The 13,477-nt window shown below is 41.1% G+C and overlaps 1 protein-coding gene across 3 annotated transcripts; it reads right to left on the reverse strand.

The window, feature by feature from the left end:
* Positions 1 to 12: 12 nt before the first annotated feature.
* On the reverse strand, positions 13 to 12,439 carry rassf2b (Ras association domain family member 2b). 3 transcript variants are annotated; one of them, XM_035639508.2, is made up of 11 exons: positions 12,265 to 12,439; positions 8,043 to 8,088; positions 6,817 to 6,890; positions 5,762 to 5,837; positions 5,493 to 5,644; positions 4,349 to 4,464; positions 3,479 to 3,621; positions 3,017 to 3,170; positions 2,803 to 2,924; positions 2,546 to 2,643; positions 13 to 2,381 (listed from the first exon to the last, which is right to left on the reverse strand). In XM_035639508.2, the coding sequence occupies exons 3-11, from the start codon at positions 6,867 to 6,869 to the stop codon at positions 2,312 to 2,314; spliced, it is 984 nt and encodes a 327-aa protein (XP_035495401.2). In that variant the 5' UTR covers positions 6,870 to 6,890; positions 8,043 to 8,088; positions 12,265 to 12,439; the 3' UTR covers positions 13 to 2,311. The 3 variants fall into 3 exon arrangements, with proteins under 3 accessions (XP_035495401.2, XP_035495399.2, XP_035495402.2); XM_035639506.2 differs by having other exon boundaries at positions 12,203 to 12,438; XM_035639509.2 differs by lacking the exon at positions 12,265 to 12,439 and adding an exon at positions 10,012 to 10,358.
* Positions 12,440 to 13,477: the final 1,038 nt, after the last annotated feature.

The following is a 13,477-nucleotide window of genomic DNA, read 5'->3' on the forward strand; positions in this document are numbered from 1 at the left end:
TACGGAGAACTGTTCTCAAGACAGATTTTGTTTTATTATTAAATAACAATTGTACAAAAAAAACCAACAACATTTCCTAAGTAGTGGCATGAGTTCTGAACATTTTTTAAAGATTGAAGTTTCTTCATTATTTTGTAAAAGACACAATACAAAAGCAGGCAAGTCTTGAGAGTCACTAAAAATATATCACACACATTCTGGACGATGTGTTCCACTGTGTACTGTACGGCGAGACTTGTGTGCGCACAGATAAAAGCAGACATTTGCAAAGCTCAGTACACGTGGAGGTAAAATGTTCTGCTTCGAAATGATCATTCGTACATTTAAAACATTCTCTGTTTAAGGTCGTCTGTTAGATTCACAGTCTTGAGGGATTTCACTCGTTTTGTGCTTTTTTGAGTTTGTCATTCTTTGTTGGAAGTAAAAGAAAAAGAAAAATCTACCTGTGAATACTTTTTTTGTTATGACCAAGCTAATGTCCAACACCTACCAGGAATCACTGTGTGGCAAATAATATTAAAAATATGTATCAAGTAGTCTTTTACTGTGCTTGAAATCTCACTGTTGTCAAATTACAAAAGGCTGTAACACGAGTATAGAAAACAAAAAGGGCCAAAAGCGTTAAATCATTTCAGGAGGGATTTAGTTTTTTCTTTAAAGGAATAGTTTGCCATTATGGAAAAATAAACTTGCAGACAGTTTGATGAAATGATCGGCAGCACTCTCATGTCTAGTAAAGTAAATATGAAGCGACAGCGGGCAGCCAGGTAGCTTAACAACATCCACCGACCAGCATTAACTCTAAAAGGTTTATTGTGTTTGTTTAATCCACACAAAAACCAAAGTGTAAAAAAAGACAAATCTCCACGTTTCAGGAAGTTTTACAATATTCTGACCGAGAAGTAAAAATACAATTGTAAAACGATGTGTCATTTTTACACTTTGGTTTTTGGTACAGAACAATAAATATCGTTTATTAAACACTGAGTTTCAGAGATGCTGGTGGGTGGATCCTTTTTTTTTTTTTTTTTTTAAACATTTGGACAAACTCAGATTACATGTTATCCAAACTACAATATGGCCAAGGGACATATCCAAATCACAGGATCTGCCAATTTTTGATAAAGGTCAAATGTGTCACAATGTACAATTAAAAATGAAGCCCTGTGGAGCGATAGAGACGCCCCCCGGTCCACAGACCTACAGGAACATGCTTGTTTAGTCCAGACATCATCTTTTTAAAAAAAAACATATTTTGCATATTGTTCAGCCCTAGCTGATTGGCTGGTGGTGGTCTCATACATCCTGTACAGAGATGAGAGCAGTATCGAGGTGCTTGGCTAAGTGTGAGCAATAAAATAAAAAATCCCAGAATACCAAACTATTCCTTTATATTTAATCCAAAAATAGTTAAAACATTCATGCCTGGGGCAACTGGTGTTACCATCAGACGGACGGTAACAACATACATCTGTTCACACAGCCTTTAACAATCCCTGCAGTGAAGATCTCACCCGCAATAAAATGGAGAGGGGCCAATGAAATTCATTCATTCGCAATTTTCAACACATTCTTGAACCACAAGGAGCAAAAGAGAACCCAGTACGACACCGGGCTGGACGGTGTTTTGGGGCCACGATCTTTTGCTTGTGGTCACGTCGATTTCACATTGTCCATAACTGTTTGGTCCCGATGTTTGCTCAACCACACTGTCTCGTACAAACCCCCAGAAGTTCCCTTGTATTTTCCGGACAACAGTGACTTCAAAATATTTAATCAAAAACCTGTCCTTGTGCTTGAAGAAACCTTTAAACAGGCACTTTGCTCAGATCATGTAATAAGATGTTTGTGCTCGAAACGGATCCGGGGCCTCAGCTTGCAGTCTGGGGGTCACATTTTAGGCTCATCCTGCAAATGACTTTGCTGTAAAACACGGCAACGTTTCTCAGGAGAAGAGGAATGCGTTTCCTTGTGCGACGACAAAGACAAAGAAAAGCGGAGGGTGATAAGACTGGTTCCGGTCCGAATCAAGACACCTCACGAGGCCACATGAGACGTCGTGACTCTCAAGGAGACTATTGCTGAGATGGACACACACTTAACATGCACACAACATGGTGTGGTAGAGTTTTGTCAGGCAGCTGATTGACCGAGCGGCTCCATACAGAGGCAGGACGATCACTGGAAGACGAACGTTGGGTTCTTCTCAGCTGATCTCGTGGTCACAGCTGGGTGGAGGATGTTGAAACGCTGGGGAAGGTTTTGACAGTTCGATTTGCTGGAACTCGAGTCCTCACTCACCGTGAGCAGATCACATGCACGTCTCCCCCTCCGGAAGACAACCGAGCTGCTTCTCAATTATACAACGCAGGTAGTTATACCTGCGTACAAAATGCAGATGGAGAAAGAAGATTTGTTTAATAATATTTTACAACACTGTGTGGAAACATGTATGACAGTTATTACAAGCTCATAAGTTGGACATGCTGAAGGAAATAAATGACAGAAGGCGATGCAGTGAGGTAAGATATTTCTGTTCTCGTACCTTCTCCTGAGCTTCAGCACCTCTCTGTCCTCCTCCTCCTTCAGCTTGGTGATGAAACTCTTCAGAACAGGCATCTCAAACTTTATATACTGCGCCACCTGGTGGAAGTGAGGAGAAATGTCATGACAAAGCAGAATAAAAAAGAGACACTAATGTGAGTTAAATGAAAAAAAGGGGGATTGGGGACACAGAGGCAATGATTTTGTGGCGACAGAAAAACAGCCAGGACTCGTATCTCTGTATCCGTGGTGATTTACATCATACGTGACTTCTTCGCCCAGATCGGCCTCCATGAGGAAAACTTTGCAGACCTGCTCACACGGACCCTGCATCACTCTCAGCACCAGAGGGTAGTCGCTGCGCTTCAGTTTCACACGCTCTGAAACATTGACAGAACAAAAGTAACTATCTATATAAAAACCCACCATATACAGTCAATATTACCACTGCGTTGTTAAGATTCATTCTCACCGCCACTCGCGTGGACGAGGTAGAGTGCAAAATCGTCAGGGCTGTTTTCAATTTTAAACTTGTTGAGGAGGACTCGCAGCACCTGAGGCGTCCTCATGCAGCTGTTGATCCGAACATTAGTCACCGAGCCGAACGCCGGAGTAAACACTGCCGTCTGAAGGTGGGGGAAAAATCTTATATTGAATTATTACAATTTCCCGCATAAATAGAAGAGCATTTATTTGTGCACCAATGCAAACATGCATGGGTCATGAATGTATATGTGAACATCTTTAAATCCTCCTGTATAATCAGGAAATAAATGACAATAAAGTAAAACGCAGCTGTAATACTGTAAAATATGTTTTGATAGGAGTTAGAATTGCATAGTAGCATATAGACTCTCAGAAATAAAAGTTTTTTAAATCATTTTTTCAGACTTTTCCAAAAAATCCGCTGACAAACTCGCGGGGCTGGCTTCACCTTGTGGTTGTAGAAGTGTCCGTTGATGGAGAAGCGATGGCGTCGGATTTTCCTCTGGTCGCTCGGCGACCGTCGCTGGCCCCGCCTCAGGACTCCGGCGTCACTCTTGGTTCTCAGGAGCTGAGCGGAGCACTCGCTGTCCTCTGTCCAAATCAACAACCATTCCCTTAGATAATCGGTTCTCATTCAGCATCCTCTACGGACTTTGACTTTTGTTCTTTAAGGACTTTGAACAATGACTTTTCCTGCTAGAATTTGAGCCATTTGTGCTTGCAATGGCAAAAGTAAGTGCTACACTCAAAAGGTGGATATCTAAACACTGAATTAAATCGCACTGAAATAATGACAGTTAATATCATATGTATAGAACTGGAAACATTTTTATTTAGTTTCTAACGCTGTGATTAAAACTTGATGAAAATGATATCAGAAAGAAATCTGGTGTTCACTTCTTCTTCTTAAAACTTAAGTTTTATGTTTTCATCCCAACTAATTGGAACTATACAATCTACTCCTCTTAAGGCTTGAAAACAAACTCGGGACAAATTAAAATAAGGTTAATTCCTTTCTCACAACAAATTGCCATTTTGGAGATGAGGCTTCCACCCAATAGTGATGGTGTGCTGATGTAAAGCAGTGGAGAGTTAATTAGAGATTTGGGCCAAGTTAATTTGATCTTATTAAATTAATCCGGCGATTCTTTTTACTGTCTAAGCAAAGCAACTGATAAAACAACATGAACAAAACAAAAGTGAATCAGTTTCAATTAGCAATTAAGTTCTTTTTTTATAAGCAAATTTAGGATTGGGGTAAGATATTTCTTCATGGCATGTCACTATATTTATGATGTACATTCGGTAAGCCACTCACCGTCTGGCTCTTGTTCCATCACACCGTTGTCCTCTGGTTGGCTCTCAGGCGGCGTCACCTCCACAGTGGGCGGGCTCTGCTCCGTCACCGGTTGACCATCTGTGCTGTTGGGGGAACTTAAAAAAGGGAAACGAGAGAGAAAGAAAACACGAGTAAGAGACGAAGAGACACTGTGCCGAAGGACAAGAGCAAAACTGTGAAGAGGCAGCTAAATGTATTGTGTAGAAAATGATTTTCAAATTTAATGACATTTGCTGTATATAAAGAAGGTGAGTTACAGTACAGAGTGGAGCAGTGACCAATGTACCGTGTGCAGTCATATCGCTGCTGGTGGGCTTCAACTTGTAAGAGTTGTTCGTCTTTTTGATGGCATCTGTATGTATCTGAGATACACTGTGATTTGTAAGTCTTGACTTTGATATTTCAAGTAATTTTGCAATTTTTTGGATGGATGTAAACCTTGCATTTTTCTTAACCTGATGTTCAGATCTTTTTTTCTTGATGGTTAATCCTGCTGAACGGCATCCAACCTAATAAAAATCCCCTTTACAACTGTGGTTATGAAGTTGATTAAGTGAATAAAAACCAATAATTTTGATGTACTTGCTGGTGGGTGCCTAACATTTGTGATAAATAATGTGCTAAATTACATTTTTGTGGCCGTTTTAGGATAAAATAGAATCTGAAACTAAGCAATAACCATTTCACCTCTTTACTAAAATTTCCAGTGAGTCATTGTAGTCCCGAAACACTCACATGTCAAGTAACATGCTGTCCCTTTTATACTGGGAGAGATAAAAGCTTCATTTGATGAATGGGATTAAGGAGCTGAAGATGGACCTTAAAGCCTGATGACACAAGCCCTCCTGAGCCAGAGGTGTGGGCTAAAAGGTTTACTTTTGTTTATGGACCATTGCCAGTTTGTATTTTATAGGGGGATTAACAAACTGTGTATTTTCAGGATTGAATCTGCAACAATAAATAATTTCAATAAAGATTTTTAAGAGTTAAGAAACACTAAACACCAAATATCTCTTCTCATCCGTAAGACAAGACATAATCCATATCTGCCCTCACTGACCTACTGATTATCACCATTTCCGGTCAGTGAGGTGTAACTGGATCTGTCTGCTGGACCTCTTACCCTTGACTGTCCAGATTACAACCCGAGTGCCAGGACGTAGAGGAGGGGGGCGGTCTGATTCGCTCATGGTCATCCTGCATCTGGAGCCTGATTGGTCGACGCAGGCCCCAGAAGATATTCAGCAAGCCTTCAACAATCAGCTCCCCCTCTTCCTGTCGGGAGAGAGGAGACGAGCTGTGATCAATGCAGACGCACGCACGCATGCACACACGCAAGCACACACACACACACACACACACACACACACACACGGTTTTGTAAATACTCACTTCTCTGTGTCTGAGCTGTAGATTTTGTCCTTCGTAGTAGAGGTTGTACGTCTTTAGATGGGAGAGGACTGTTGCCCTGGAGACAAGAGATGCTGACTCACTGAGGAGGAAATGCTGTTTAAAGGAGCTCGCTGCTCATTTTGGTCATGTGTTCTTCACATTCCTGCTGCTGACTATTTATTTCTCAAAGCATATGAAGTGTAGTGAGATAGATTTGTTTTTCCCTCCCCCCCTTACAAACAACTAAAAGTGTGTTAACAACTAGTCTTAAAGTAAAAGTGTTGGGAGTTTTTTTCTTTTAAATATAACATCATGTTGTCACAATATGACTAAGTTAATAACTGTGCTACAGGTTCATCTTGCAGCCCTACGTCTATGGATGCCACCCGTTTGCAACCTGGGTCTGATTTTCTAACAATCCTGTATAAGTCTAAATGGGCTGGACATCATATGATACTTAATTTTACTCCAATTTGAGGATACCATTTCTTCATTTCATGTTCAGATTTTGTAATTCCTTCCCATTAAAGCCCTGCCCTCTCTCTCCAACAGCTCCAGGGTCACATGCACACTTCGTTTTCCTGCTCAGAACAGTTTGTCTGCACTCAGACACACAGTGGCTGTGCTTCAGTTTGAGTCAGTCTCCTCGTGCTCAGGCTGCTTGTGTGCACTCGCAAAACTTCTGCTCTCAAGTTTCAGCCCTTGCTCTTGACTTTTTTGGTGAAATGTCCTTGTCAAATTGCAGAATTGTAATGGCTCTACCCCATGTTGTGACCATAGAAACTTTGGTAACGTAGTGCATACTACTCAGATCAATCAATGAGTCGGTTAATCAATAAATGTATGTGTGATTGGAGGATAGTCCTCAGTAAAGGCAGCACGGGTTTGTGAAGGGTTAACATGCTGAACCCCGTAAAAAAAACACCAGTGTGGTGCTTTAACATCCCTGTCACACACACACCAAACCATAGATTTTTTTTTTTTAAATGCACAAAGTAGTAGTTAGTATCTGTACGTGTGTTTGCGTGAGAAACAGCGTGACATTGGAACCTTACTTTCTGATGAACTTGTTCTCTCCAATCTGAACCCCGTCCTGTGTATCATCCATTTTCAGTCAGCATGAGCAGAGCTGGGAGACAAAGAAGCAACAGAGAGACTTAATCATTTTCCTCCATCTGATTCGGTCTCATGACTCCTCATGACCAGCAGCGAGCACAGACATGAGGAGGGCGACGTGGAGAGGGGCAAACTGGCTGCAGGAAGGAGGAGGAGGAGGAGGAGGTAAAGCTCCAGGCAGCAAACAATAACAGAAGATCATATCTTTTTTCCTGTCAACTATTTCCTTTAAGCAACAGACTGCCGGTCGTTAAACCACCGCTCTGTATGTCGACACAATCAAAACATTTGTTGTATAATGGAGTGAGACAGCTGAGCTACACGCTCTTTTTGTCTTTTACACAGCTCTAAAACACATACACGTGCAGCTGTTTTAAATGGCACTCCGCCATCCTTCCTCTTTTACCGAAGTGTGTGTGTGTGTGTGTGTCGAGGCAGGACATAAGCCTCTGGAAGGAGATGAACAGGTGCAGGACATATGGGCCACGTGCTGCACCAAATAATTTCAGCTTCTTAAACATTTATATCTAATCGTGCTACTGGAAGCACAGATCATACATTCATTTGTCAAACACACACACACACACACACACACACACACACACACAATCAGCCACCCCAAATTAATCTTAATTACTCTGTCTGTTGAGCCTCTGCCAACCTGATGTTCAAAATTTTTACTGAATATTTATCAATGTGTGGGATCAAAATCAAGTGGCAGACTTATTAAAACCTTGTTTATGTTAAAGCAGAGATGCCTCATACATTGCACATGCACATTTATTAACTTCATAAATCTGTTCATTGTTGATTGTATTGTATGGGATTAGACAATTCTGCGAATTGAGATCAAAGTTTATGGAAATAAATGGAAAAAACAAATCTATGGTTGCTTGGGACAGTAGATAAAACAGAAACCTTTATAAATATCAGTGGCATAAAGTACATATGATTTGTGGTCACTGGCCATAAAACTTGGAAAACCAGTGGTGCTGACATTTAAATTTCTGTTCATAAATTGAAAAGCCTCTGTCCATCTGCACGGCCTCCATCTTACTCTGTAATAACACATTCAGTGTGTCTATAAGATGACTAAAAGATAAATATTAATACTAAAAGTCAGAGACTGAATAGACATCCGTTACAAGACTACATGTGATCTTACCGTCGTGAAGACTGTGTGATTTAGTTGGGTCACCGGAGAGAGGGAGCTGGAGATTTGGAGAGAGACAGAGAGACAGAGATTAGACGGGGTTGACTCAGTGTGTATCCTAGGTATTAGCAGTTTTTTGTCACTCAGGTGTCGATTTCAAACGGCCTGCCAGGTCTTTTCTTGAGTGTGACAAGCGAACAGACGAGGAAGCGTGGGGGCGTTTTAAAGGAAGTGCTCCCCTTCCGTTAAATCACTTCCTCGTTTACTCAGTCAAGTCACACAGGAAACTGACACTGTCCCTTACACGGCCCAAAACTTCCTCAATTCAAACAGCAAGGGCGAGTTATCATGCTCACTAAAAAAATAGTTCACATACATGAGCACGTGTAGAAAATCTGATAAGACCCCTGAGCAGATCCTTTCTTCTTTTTACCCAGGTGCCCCAACCCCCCCAACATTGATGATGCCAGTAGCTATTGTTTTGGGTTTTTTCATCATCATCATCGATTGCTGCTCTTGTCCTTGGTCGACCTGTTCCATGGCTGCTGCTCAGTAGAAACAGTCGTTTCTTTCTTTTTCAGGACATGCCAAAGTGTTTTTATCCGCTATGCCCAATGTGCAACGCTCTGATCAATTTTCCGTTTCTCCTCAGCTTCAAAATGGCTTTTACGCCATAGACAGATCTCTGGTCTTCATGTAGGTTTATCATTTTCAACAACGAATGCAGTCTTCAAGGCTAAAACCCAGAGTTGATATTCAGAGATATTCAATATTTCAACAATCAATCAAAAAGACAACTACACCTGCGCAACAAGAAACACCAGTCAGTCACATTTACGAATATTTTTCCTCGCTTGAAAAAAATGGGGGGGTTAAAACAAAAGGTGCCCCGAGTTGTTTAACTCATCTTGATGTAAACACCAGAAATTAAAGGCTGAAACCACATTCACCTTTCGAGCTTAAATGTATTCAGTGGACATTTCGAAGGAATTGGCCTCGCTGCTCCAATAGTTTATAAACTGCCAAACCCTCTTATCACACTCACATCAGACGCATACCTTACAGCGCAGTGTAAACAAAGATATTTAAAAAATCTGACAGGCATCTGATAAATAACCCGGAGCTGTCAATCTCTGAAACAAATGTGCTCAGTTATCGTGAAACAAATTAAATATTAAACACCAATCAGCCCAACCCCCTGCCAAGCTCTATCAATATTTCAGCGACTATTTTAGGCCTGTAAAGCGCTCGAACGCCACCGCCGACTGACACAAAAGAAATCATTAGCCTTTTATAGTGCGGTCGTGGTCAAGGGCAGCCATGCTCGACGTAGACTCACTGACAGGTGATGCCAGTGCTCTGAGACAGACATTTGGCCGCCTGTTTTTAAAACTGTCTGGCGAGTCAAACAAAGGCATTGTGCATCTATTCGTCTGGCTCCTAAAATTAATTTCAAATCAAACATTCGACCTTTAAGGCTGCTGAATTATTCACTGTTGTAATAAATGTGCACACTCTTTAAGTTTTGTATTTTTGACTTTATTCACTGGGGATTGTAATAATGTTCCTCTGATCAAGATCTTTTCCTTTTCTCAAATCACAGGAAACCATATGGATGTTGTGATATGATACTACATGTAACGCTGTGAAAAAGTCATCCTCCGACTTCCCAGGAAACATTACAGCTAGGTAGGACTGGATATTTGATGTGACACCAAAATGATTTTTCCATACCTTTCTGTAAGTATGTATAGGAAATGTATGATGCACATGTTAAAGAAAGAAAACTTGTCAAACAACCCCGTAGATAACTTTGCATACATAAAAAATAAGGCCCAGCATGATGATGAATCTGATTGAGACATTTAATGCAAAGTGTTATTTTCTTTCTCAATTACACTACTTCATTTTCTATAAATCGCCTTGTTTGTAAAATATAGACAGAAATATTAATATAAATCCAGATTCTTTTTTTTATTACCTTGACATATAACCAAATGAGTTGTGAAACCAGTGAAAGCCGTTGACCTCGTCTGTGATCTGTGCGACATTTAGACTCCATGAAAGCCGTCTCAGATTTTTGGTTTTGAAGCCGTCAGCAGCATCATAAGAACGCAGCCAGACAGATCAAACTCCCCCGTGACTCACTACAGGATCAGTCAACCCTCAGCCTCCATCTTCCCCTCTTTCTCTGCATCTCTATCCGCCTTCATCTGTTCAGCTCTTTCGTACCATAGTAATACTCAGTTTGTTAGCGGCTGTCCAATTTCTTTCTAATGAGGAAATGTATTCCTCTCTGCTGTCTTGCCTGTTGTAACCACCATGCTATTAAAACTCATGACCACAACTTCCTGACTATTCTCCCCCCCCCCCCTCTCTCTCTCTCTTTCATTGACACACATGCACGCTTGTTTTCTGCCCCCATTGCCTGTGAACCTCCTCTGTTTAATGTCTCTGGCCCAAATGGATGATGAATAGCTCCAAACCTCCTCTCATTCACACCCACCACCGCCGCCGCCAACCCCGTCTTCGGCCTCCACATTACTACTGCTCTGCCTCACTATTGTCACCATTGTCATAGCAACACCAAGAAAACATCTGAGCTCCAGAAACTAACCCAGCCAAAAATAGTTTTGTGTGCGTTTCTCTCCTGCTCCTTGTTATGCACGCAGACTCTGGTTGTCAAATATGTTGCAGGGCTTCGATTTAAATCTAAGTATGTCTTCCCTGTTCTCCACATCAAGCTGAAGCTATTCCTGCCCCTTTATCAGTGTCTCTGTTAGGTACCAGATGCAGTTTATTCACTCCAGGATGTTTTCCAAGCAAAACCAGTAAAAGAAATTGAACAATTCCAGTTTTTAAAAATGTGATATTTTTTTTGTTTTTTTCGGAGTATCTTTCAATGTTCGCGTCACAATGGGCCCTGGGAAATTGTGATGGACATTTTTTGACATCAAACCCTTAACTCAGAGGATGATCTGCCGATTAACAATAAGACAAATAATACATTTGCTGCAGGTGTATAGTTGACTGGATATTTAATTTACACTAACTTAGTCTCAGTGCCTATGTCTATGAGAATTCGTGGAGGACGTAGTTCGTGGTGCTGTTGAATCGGATTGTTTTTAAATGCTTTGTCAATCACATGTTTGTGAATGCAGGTAGACTAGATACTAGACATGACTTGACTTGAAAAGTTGAGTCCACTCTTCTGTGAAACAGAACAGTACAACTCCTTCACAATCAATAAGGATTCATCCAACAGCTGTTATTTTACCTACAGCCCCAGAATGAGGGGAGTGTACACTACAGGCCAGAGGAATCGGTCCCTGTGTCTGACCAGCCCTCCTGTGTGCTGAGAGGAATCTTAACTCTCCTCTGCCTGTTATGTAACTAACACAGCAGCACACTCCCAGATACAAACCAGAAAGACACGGATCATCTGTCGATTTCTGCTCAGGAGTTTAAGGCTGCACCATCACACTTACTGCTATGGAGCATATATATATATATATATATGCTCCATAGTGAACGTGTATATATATATATATAGATAGATAGATACACACACACACATATATATATGACCAAGTATGTGAACTGTATGAACACACTACTCTCCTGTATATTTGGCTCAGTATCCCTTCACACACATACTGTATACATATACATATATATGTATATATATACACACATATATATATGACCAAGTATGTGAACTGAATGAACACACTACTCTCCTGTATATTTGGCCCAGTATCCCTTCACACACATACTGTATACATACTGTATACATACATATATACACACACACACACACATATATATATACATACACACATATATATATATATACATACACACACACACACACACACATATATATATATATATATACACACACACACATATATATATACACATATATATATACATATATATATATATATACACACACACACATATATATATACACATATATATATACATATATATATATATATATATATATGACCAAGTATGTGAACTGAATGAACACACTACTCTCCAGTATCCCTTCACACACGTATACATGATAAAGGCTCATTCTTTTGAATGTGGACACGCTAGTGAAACTACACCCCGTCCACACCGACACGTCGACCCACGGACGTCGAGCATGATCAGCCTACTTAGCCCCGCCGACGCTTCTGTGCGATTCCAGGCGACTTGGGGAGCTCGTCTCGCGGCTCACCAGACCCAGGGACGCGGGGGCAGCTCTCCGGTTCTTCTCCTCCTCTTCCTCCTCCTCCTCCTCTTCTTCTTCTTCTTCTTCCTCCCGTCGCTCCCCGGTGAAGATAAAGTCCCTCCGTTGAGAACCCGCTCGCTCCGCAGCCGTTGAAACAATCCCACGGGCGCGTGCGTGCGTCCCCTCGTGCACGGCTGTGGGCAGGGGTGCGCGAGGCGTCCATCTGTCGTAGCGGCGCTCGCGCGCGCTCGCCGCACGCACGCACGCACGCCCCCCCCGCCCCCCTGGGCCGCGAGCCAATCAGAGAGCGACCCCCCGACGCCCCTTTGTTCGCGCTGAATGAAAACATGAACACAAAAGAAGAAGAAGAGCCGGTGATAAAAAAAAAAGAAAGAAGAAGAAATCTTTCAAACACAAGTTCAGTGGAAACGGCGAATGTGGTGCAAGTGTTTGATGTGAAATAAAACGATATTCGTCAACAGTTTGACTCATGTCAAACTCAGTTGATCCATTTACAATGTTTAATATACAATATAAGTTTATCAGTTCAGCGTCGTGGATATACGGTAGCTGATTTCCACCAAGACAAAAAAGACTGAATTACATGAAGCATATTTTCCTAAAAAATAGATGATGTTAAGTTGTGCTGAGATATTTCCCAGAAAGGCTATACACAATTAGTTACTAATTATAAGGGAACTAGTGAACGTGTCATTAAGTTATGTACTGGTTCATCAACAGAAAATAAATATCCATTGGAGTTTTCTCGAAAGACTGTTGAAAATCAATGCTGCATGTTGGTTGAATTGCAAAATTACAACCACTAAAGCACACTGCAATAAAATACCACTGCAATGTGCCCTTTCTAATTTCATTGTACAATGATGATAATTGGATTCTGATTCCGTTGTATACTTAGGCTGTTTTCAGACACAAGCTCCGGAAAATGTCCAGAAAATTGGGTCCACACATTTTCTGGAATTTGCCTTTCATATACTGTCCCGAGTCAGACACGTTCACATCAGCAGGAAATTGTACGTAACATTTTGTAATTGTTGTTATTTTAAATAAATGAAAGCAATGTATGTGAACAAAACTAATTCATCGCTGAAATCCTGCATTTTGGCTACTGTATATATATAGTGACCTAATGTAGTTGCATACATCGCCAGATCAACCTGCTTGGGAATAAAAGTCCCCCCTAAATAAAGAACTTTCT

The sequence above is a fragment of the Scophthalmus maximus genome, chromosome 19 (assembly GCF_022379125.1).
Source record: "Scophthalmus maximus strain ysfricsl-2021 chromosome 19, ASM2237912v1, whole genome shotgun sequence".
Lineage (NCBI taxonomy): Eukaryota > Metazoa > Chordata > Actinopteri > Pleuronectiformes > Scophthalmidae > Scophthalmus > Scophthalmus maximus.

Excerpts from the sequence above, each read along its gene's own strand:
- rassf2b (XM_035639508.2), bottom strand. The coding sequence starts at position 6,869 with ATGGATGATACACAGGACGGGGTTCAGATTGGAGAGAACAAGTTCATC. Across the intron at positions 5,838-6,816 it reads GAGAACAAGTTCATCAGAAA|GGCAACAGTCCTCTCCCATC; the intron begins GTAAGGTTCCAA and ends TCTTGTCTCCAG. Across the intron at positions 2,925-3,016 it reads CCTCGTCCACGCGAGTGGCG|AGCGTGTGAAACTGAAGCGC; the intron begins GTGAGAATGAAT and ends TCAATGTTTCAG.